The sequence below is a fragment of the Anopheles nili genome, chromosome 2, assembly GCF_943737925.1.
Source record: "Anopheles nili chromosome 2, idAnoNiliSN_F5_01, whole genome shotgun sequence".
In the NCBI taxonomy this organism is placed as follows: Eukaryota; Metazoa; Arthropoda; class Insecta; order Diptera; family Culicidae; genus Anopheles; species Anopheles nili.
The window spans coordinates 27637886-27645562 of NC_071291.1; the positions used below are offsets into that span (position 1 = coordinate 27637886).

General features: G+C 52.7%; 1 protein-coding gene across 1 annotated transcript; it reads left to right on the plus strand.

Moving 5' to 3' along the window:
- Positions 1-1866: 1866 nt before the first annotated feature.
- Positions 1867-7436, plus strand: LOC128720675 (pro-resilin). The gene is made up of 3 exons (XM_053814363.1): positions 1867-1923; positions 5685-7335; positions 7372-7436. The coding sequence occupies exons 1-3, from the start codon at positions 1867-1869 to the stop codon at positions 7434-7436; spliced, it is 1773 nt and encodes a 590-aa protein (XP_053670338.1).
- Positions 7437-7677: the final 241 nt, after the last annotated feature.

Below are 7677 nucleotides of genomic sequence, written 5' to 3' on the forward strand. Positions count from 1 at the left end.
GGGCTGGCTTGTGCGTTAGGATGAGCCCTTTTTTTAAGCCCTCCGAGCCACGGTTTGGTGCACGATCCCAACACCAGCAACGTAACGTCGAGACGATCCGTAAGATGTTTACGGTGCTGTTAGCAGCACGCGTCCGATGCAACGGTTGCCAGCTGAAGGAACTAAAATGGAAGGCGTTTTTTTTAGCTTCTTCTTTCTCCAACACCACCGGGATACATGTAATCGGCCAGGGGTCGCACCGGTCGTGCATCATTTTCCTGTATTGGCGCGAAAAATTAACATTTGGCAGCTTCACCGGATCGGATTGATTGGCTCGTTCCCGCGGAACGTCGATGACAAAAGCCCTGGCGCCCCGGTTATCTAACGGCTGAACTTTCCGAGCTTCGTGCCGGAGTAGGTGGAGTGGGATCGATGCAGGATACAACATGGGGCCCTTTTTTTCACGAGACAATGTTTGCACGTCTGCAAGAGACTCCCTATGGCTGCTGGAACTGGAGAAGAGTTAATTGCAGGGGTCAACAGACACGCTAATTGGTGGAATTGGCTCCCGGTCGATTGGGGAAGGTTGGGAAAATTTTCACGCCGGGAAATGGGCCACCTACACGTGCACGTCAGTGGCATTTCTTCCGCGTAATGCATCGCTGAAACCGAACGATACATAAAATGTAACGCCATCCAAACGAGCTAACCTTTTTCGCAAACTTCACCGTCATCGATGTGATCACCATCGAGCACGTCGAAATGGTACTTTGTGGATGTGCGCACGCGCGTGTGTGTGTGTGAGGGAAATAGGATCTCGATCTTGATCGATCCGCACGTGCGATAGCGAAACATATGGATGCATAAATGATTGATGCAATCACTCGAAGGGTGCATCGGTGGCGTTGTGGCGGCAAACAAAACCGTCAAGATATGATGATGAATTTGCATAGAATCGGCTTTTGTTGCGCGCGTCATGCTTTTTTTTTATTTATTCCTTCCCTCAGTCGCTTTCAAATCTCGCTGCAAGCTTGGGCACTTGAATGGCAAATGATGAGGTGCTGGCTGGAAATAAAAAAAAAGCTGGACCGAAGAGAAAAACCACGATATGACGGCATGCTAGCTGACACGTCAGCTGCAAAAAAGATTCTATTTGAGAGTGCTTTACAATTGCCACGCTTGCTAAACGAGTAAACGTAGCTCATTCGAGACGTTCCCAAGATCCCTCAGCGTCTAGAAATTGTTGAATTAGAATCAATTAAAGCCTCGACACATCGAAGCGGTACTTTGTTGTGCCACCCACCCAACGTGTGTGATTCCTCACGGTGACAGACGCTCCTACTACTGACATGTAGCGATTGCCTTTTGCCCGCCGAAGACTTCTAAGACCGAACCGATTCCCTTCACTGGAGCACCTCATAGGTTGTTTCTTCTCATCCTCCTCCGCTTAGCTCGCATTTGCTTAGTCACGCCATTTAAACACGCTCGACGATGTGAACGAACAACCGAAAGCTCCAAGGACCGGTGCGGGTCCCACACGAGACCAGGAACACCGAGTGGACGCGTATTGTCGAGGTCACTGACGGTCGGGTCCTTTGGCGAACGTCTCCGGACCTGATCGAGGATCCCAGACGAAGGTCCTGCCTCTCTAAAAACTCTACCCATGAGTGGGAAACAATCGAACCACCACCGTCGGGACGTTGAAAAGAAACCAGCATTAGTGGACCAGCTCGAGATGCACACACACATCCGTCCAACGATCGATGGATGGCACCCTTTGGCGGGTACTCGGTACTTCGGCACGAAATGAAAGGACCCGTTTGAAAGGGTTCGACGACGGGGATATCACCAACAATTGATCTCATTAAACAATGCTCAACAGCCACAATGGCACACTTCGGCAGTGCCGCCATCATCATCATCGCCATCACCTCGAAGCAATCGGTGAGCTAGCTTGAGCTAATCATCCGCCGCCGGTTCCGAGGAGTCCACGCTCTCCGTGCCATGCTGGCTGACCTTCGGGCTTGCTGTTCAGGGTGCCCAAAGAAGCCCAAAGACCCAATGGTGCGCACCGGGCGACCGGGCCAGATCGGTTGCTTATTACTGGGCCCGAGGGAAACCGCGCAATGGCCGTTTTCGAGTCAGCCTTTTGTTTTGCGATGCGACCCGCGCCTGGAGGAGAGCAGCAATTTCGAGGTCTTCCGATTTCCGATGCCCATTAGGGGGTTTGGTTTGAGCCATGCGCGTGACGCAGGACGTTTGTGGATGAAGGGGCAGATGCTTTGGAAGGGTGAGGAGGCAAGGCCTTTTCGGCAGGCGCTATGGATTCAATTATGACAAATTATGCAGGAATGCAGGGTGCTCTGAGTGGAACGCGTTTTTCATGGTTTGATCGTTTGAATTAGATGCAGTTTGCGGTGCCTAAGGGGGTTTGAATGGTGTCGAAATTTGCGAACACTCGCTGACAAGTGCAACATTCTCCGGTGAGCGGATGTGATTGTTGAGGTTGATGTTGGGTTCTTTTGCATATACTAAGTGCCAGTGTTGGCGTTCAACATTAAGGTGTTAAGAAACATAGGATACTTATGCAAATTAAAGGCAATCCAGTATTGTACATTAATCAACCGATTTTGAGATCAAATTGACCATGTTTGACCAAGATTTATTTTAATGAAATGAATATGCAAATCCATAGCGAGTATTTTACCTTTAAGCTACCTCGAGGTTTATTCTCTCAAAATCAGCCTATAGTCAGCCTAACTGGTCACAGAATGTAAGCGTTTGGTTTGTCCCTCAGATGCACCAGTTTCGGTGCAACACTTCCAGCGCCATTTGTTGCGTCATGCCCTCACCAATGTTGTTATCCAGAAAGCAACAATTAAATGTGATCCTCATAATTATGTCATAACTCAGCGTACACACGCAGCGCCCAGAGAACGCCATCCCATCTGCCAAAGCGCACAATAAAACCGCTGAGAGAAAGGATCACGCCAGGTACGGAGGCCAAACCGAAATACACATCGAGGCGACCCAAGCGAAGGTTTCAGCTAAACGCTGAGCCGCTCGCTTTCAGCTCGAAGGAAGATGCACCACGCAACCCGCTCAATAGCTGCAGTTGATTGCACCGACGACATCATCATCATGCAGTCTTCTCAGCTGCTGCGACTGTTGCCGGAGGATCATGTGAGTCACAGCCCGATCGCAACCGTACTCCATTCGCACCGAATCAACCCCCGGCGGTGGGGGTGGTTATGCTCTTATGCGAGCCCGAGTGGCTCACTCCCCCTCGAACGCCCGGATGATAATAGCAAACGATGAGCACGATGCGCAGCCGTTTGGCCGCGATCGTGGCCTATGCTCGTGATGCGCGGAAACCATCTGGTAACGGTGATGGTGGTGGCATCGCCATCGTGTTCTCGCAGCCCGGCCAGATTTCGGAACCTCGGATCAACCCCCACCCCACGGGCTCGGGTTGGTGAGGAAAATGTGACGACCCCTTCTGGTGTGCGCTAGATGGGGGATGATAGCTCTGCTTTTTTTTTCTTCTGTGTGTTTTTGGTTTCGGCAGATCCGAACGAGCTACCCGAGGTCTCCCGGTGGTCGCTTACTCGCTCGCTCGTTCGCATGGAACCGCACTTGAACCCACCCGGACCTCAGTGCCCACAGAGCCCGGCCTCGAGCCGACGAAAATTGCACCCGCCAAGCGGCCGGGTCGAGCGAATTTTCGAGTATAAAAGTGAAGCCTTGCTTGGATTTGAATATCATTCCACCAGCGAACACGGTTCGGTTCGTTCCGATACACAACGCAGGACTTTAGACGCTGGACAGCGACCACATCGGAAGGATACTCACCGTTTCCATCCATCCGATTCTCCTCTGAGTGAAGGTCAGTGCAAATAACGAGAAGAAAAAAACTCCTTGGGATCGTCCTTGCGAGGATCGCTCGATATCCTGCGAAGTGGAGGTAGTGCGCAGAGTGCCCTAGTGATTCTTCGGCCCTTGTTTTGGACATTGCTCGTTTCAAGTGACCTGTCTTGGTGTTGTGCAAGTGTTTGGTGCAGAAAGCTTCGGTTGAAGTGACGATAAGCTTCAAACTTCACGAGCTGGTTTGGCGTTGTAGGTTTTTGCATGGAACCAAAGGATAAAAATACCTGATGATAACGCTGTAATTTAAGCAATCGACATTGCTATTCACTACTGAATCCACTTTGTGCTGGCACAAAACGTACCTTAGAACTGCTGATTTTGGTTCGATTGATGAACAATTAGTTGGATAGCAATATTTAGGATCTCTGTATTTAATTAAGCCAAAAACACGCCAGCGAACAGAAGATGCAGATAGTACAATTATCTCTCATTGGATCCATGGAACATGCGTTCATCCAGGCGTCTTTGCGGCAAACCAAAAAAGCTCATTCTCGCGTGCATAATTGCATGCTCCCCGATCTAATCTAATCCCCATCGCGGTCAGCTAACATGCACCGGACAAATGATTCTCATTAGGGTATCTTAATTAAAATCGGTTGTATTCAAATCAAATCTCTGCCCGCTTCGAACATCCCATGCCTCGAGCACCTTTTTTAACCTTCCCGATCGATCTCCGTCCGTGCGTGACGAAGCGATGGAATATCTCGTGACAGGATCTGTTGGCGACGATTGATTGATGAGGGACGCCAGCTCCACGAATTAAAGCAACACCGAAGAAACGGGACTTTTGGGCAGCAATTTTCGCGTTTTTTGGAAGCGTACTTCGTCGGTAAATTATGTCATCGCGCATTGGTCGTGGAAAGAGTGGCTTCCTGGTGTTCTTTTTTTTTGCTTCATCCCCATGATAATGCCACATAATTCCATCATTCACCGAGATGCACCTTACCAGATCTTGAGTCTTGACGCGCGCGCTCGAACCCTAAAGCGCCCTGGGCATTTGAGTCTTAATTGGTTTGATGTCGTCAGGCTGATTAAGCTTTGCTACGACCGACTTTGGGATCCGCTCACTCAGGTGCCATTCCCACCATCCGTGAAGCCACAATCTAATTACTTCACTCCATCGTCGCCCACCGGCGAGACCGTTCCGGACGGCTGACATTGATTCCCCACCGGGGCCACACGAAACCAATGGTCCGAGGCGAAAGATAACTCAATTTGACAGCATAATTGCATTCTTCTGCATTCGCCGCCCGTTTGCTCTTCGCTTGATGCACGGCGACATTGTGCTGCAGCTCGCGATCGCACCTCAAACCGCGATTGCACTTGCATAAGCAGTACGCGAGTCGATAACGTTCCTTTTTTTGTTTTTTGTTTTTCTTCTCGCACCAACTGAGATTCATTTCTCCAATATCGCTTCCGCGGAAACGCGCTGGCAGGCGAAGGTGCCGATCGGTTCCGAAACCGTGGCACAATGGTTATGTAAACGCGCCGCCATAAAGCACCACGAGTGCACGTGTGCGCCTCCACGAACAATCGCGATTTGTGGCGGAGTTTGGCTTACGTCTCACGCGCCAATTCCGGCGATCGAAGATCGAATGCGCGGCTGATCGTAAATATCGACGCATAATGGGCTTCTCCATGGGGTCGGGAGGGTAGCTGCGAACAATGTATGCTGGGTATTAGGTCGCCAATACGCGCCTCAGCTGCCGATTGCGATCTGTGCCCGCACTCTGCCGAGAGTCTGACGACCTCCAAATCGTTTTTCTTCCTCGTTCCAGGCAGTGCGCGCCAACGTCGACCGGATACGCCGCGCTAGAATGATGGGACATCATTGCAAGCTGGCCGCAGTCGTGGTGCTGTGTTGCGCCGTGCTCGTTCCGGCTCGGGCTTCGACGAGCTTGGCCAAACGTGAAGCACCATTGCCACCGGGTGGTAGCTATCTGCCACCTTCAGGTGGTGCTGGTGGAGGTTATCCAGCGGCGCAGACACCTTCTTCCAGCTACGGTGCTCCGGGTGGTGGTGCTGGAGGATGGAGTGGTAACGGTAATGGCCGAGGACCTTCGTCGGGTGGTCCTTCGCAGTCGTACGGAGCTCCTTCGGCTCCATCGCAGTCCTATGGAGCTCCTTCAGCTCCGTCCCAGTCATATGGAGCTCCTTCGGCGCCATCTCAGTCGTACGGTGCACCAAGCTTCGGTGGCCAGAGTTCGGGAGGATTTGGTGGACACAGCTCGGGTGGACACTCGGGTGGAAATGGCGGCAATGGCTACTCAAGCGGACGTCCTTCGAGCCAGTATGGTCCTCCGCAACAGCAGCAACAGCAATCTTTCCGTCCACCATCGACGAGCTACGGTGTTCCGGCAGCGCCATCCCAATCGTATGGTACGCCATCTCAGCAGTCTGGTAATGGCTATTCCAGTGGTCGTCCTTCATCTCAGTACGGTGCGCCATCGCAATCGAACGGAAACGGATTCGGTAGCCGCCCTTCGACCAGCTACGGTGCCCCAAGCCGTCCGTCGACCCAATATGGTGCTCCTTCCAACGGAAACGGTAACGGATATGCTGGAAACGGAAACGGACATAGCTTCGGCAACGGAAATGGACATGGAAATGGTCACAGCAACGGCAACGGCAACAATGGCTACTCTCGTGGACCAGCTCGTCAACCGTCGCAGCAGTACGGAGCTCCGCAGGCTCCTTCTCAGCAGTACGGAGCTCCTTCTCAGCAGGCTCCTTCTCAGCAGTATGGAGCCCCAGCTCAGGCACCTTCTCAGCAGTATGGAGCTCCGGCTCAGGCACCTTCCCAACAATATGGAGCTCCAGCTCAGGCACCTTCCCAACAATATGGAGCTCCAGCTCAGGCACCTTCCCAGCAATATGGAGCTCCAGCTCAGGCTCCGTCGCAGCAGTATGGAGCCCCAGCACAGGCTCCATCTCGGCAGTATGGTCCTCCAGCTCAGGCTCCATCCAGCCAGTATGGCGCTCCTGCTCCGTCTCGTCCCTCGTCGCAATACGGACCTCCGGCCCAAGCTCCATCTTCGCAGTACGGACCACCAGCTCAGGCTCCTCGTCAGCCATCTCAACAGTACGGAGCTCCAGCCCAAACCCCATCCAGCCAGTATGGAGCCCCAGCCCAAGCTCCTTCGAGCCAGTATGGAGCACCTGCTCAGACTCCTTCCAGCCAGTATGGAGCACCTGCTCAGACTCCCTCTAGCCAGTACGGAGCACCGAGCTTCGGTTCGACCGGTGGTTCTTCGTTCGGCGGACCAGGTTCCGTCGGAGGAAGCTACCAGGTAAGCTCGAGCGGTAACGGATTCTCGCAGGCATCCTTCTCGGCCAGCAGCTTCTCTTCGAACGGTCGTACGTCACAGTCGGCTGGAGGCTTCAGCTCCGGTGGTCCGTCTCATTCCGCCGGTGGCTTCAGCTCTGGTGGTCCGTCTCACTCCGCCGGTGGCTACAGCTCGGGAGGTCCGTCGCAGGTTCCAGCAACCATCCCGCAAGGATACTCGTCCAACGGAGGCTACAACTACTAACCGTGTTCGACACTCGACATCGAGCCGCCAGACAACAACCGCTAACACCACAGGATACGCGTCCCGGAATCTGTACGGAGCAAACAGCAAATACGTGCCTTATTTAAGATAAATTATAGTTTACCCACCAGTGTTCCCATGACTTGTTGGTCATCGTGTTAACGGATATGCGCCGCCGAGCTCATTCGTGAGAGGAACAACTACCACAGCAGCAAATCCATGGCCGGTCCTTTGGCTGATT

Excerpts from the sequence above, each read along its gene's own strand:
- LOC128720675 (XM_053814363.1), top strand. The coding sequence starts at position 1,867 with ATGGCACACTTCGGCAGTGCCGCCATCATCATCATCGCCATCACCTCG. Across the intron at positions 1,924-5,684 it reads CCATCACCTCGAAGCAATCG|GCAGTGCGCGCCAACGTCGA; the intron begins GTGAGCTAGCTT and ends TCCTCGTTCCAG. Across the intron at positions 7,336-7,371 it reads CGGTGGCTTCAGCTCTGGTG|GTCCGTCGCAGGTTCCAGCA; the intron begins GTCCGTCTCACT and ends ACAGCTCGGGAG.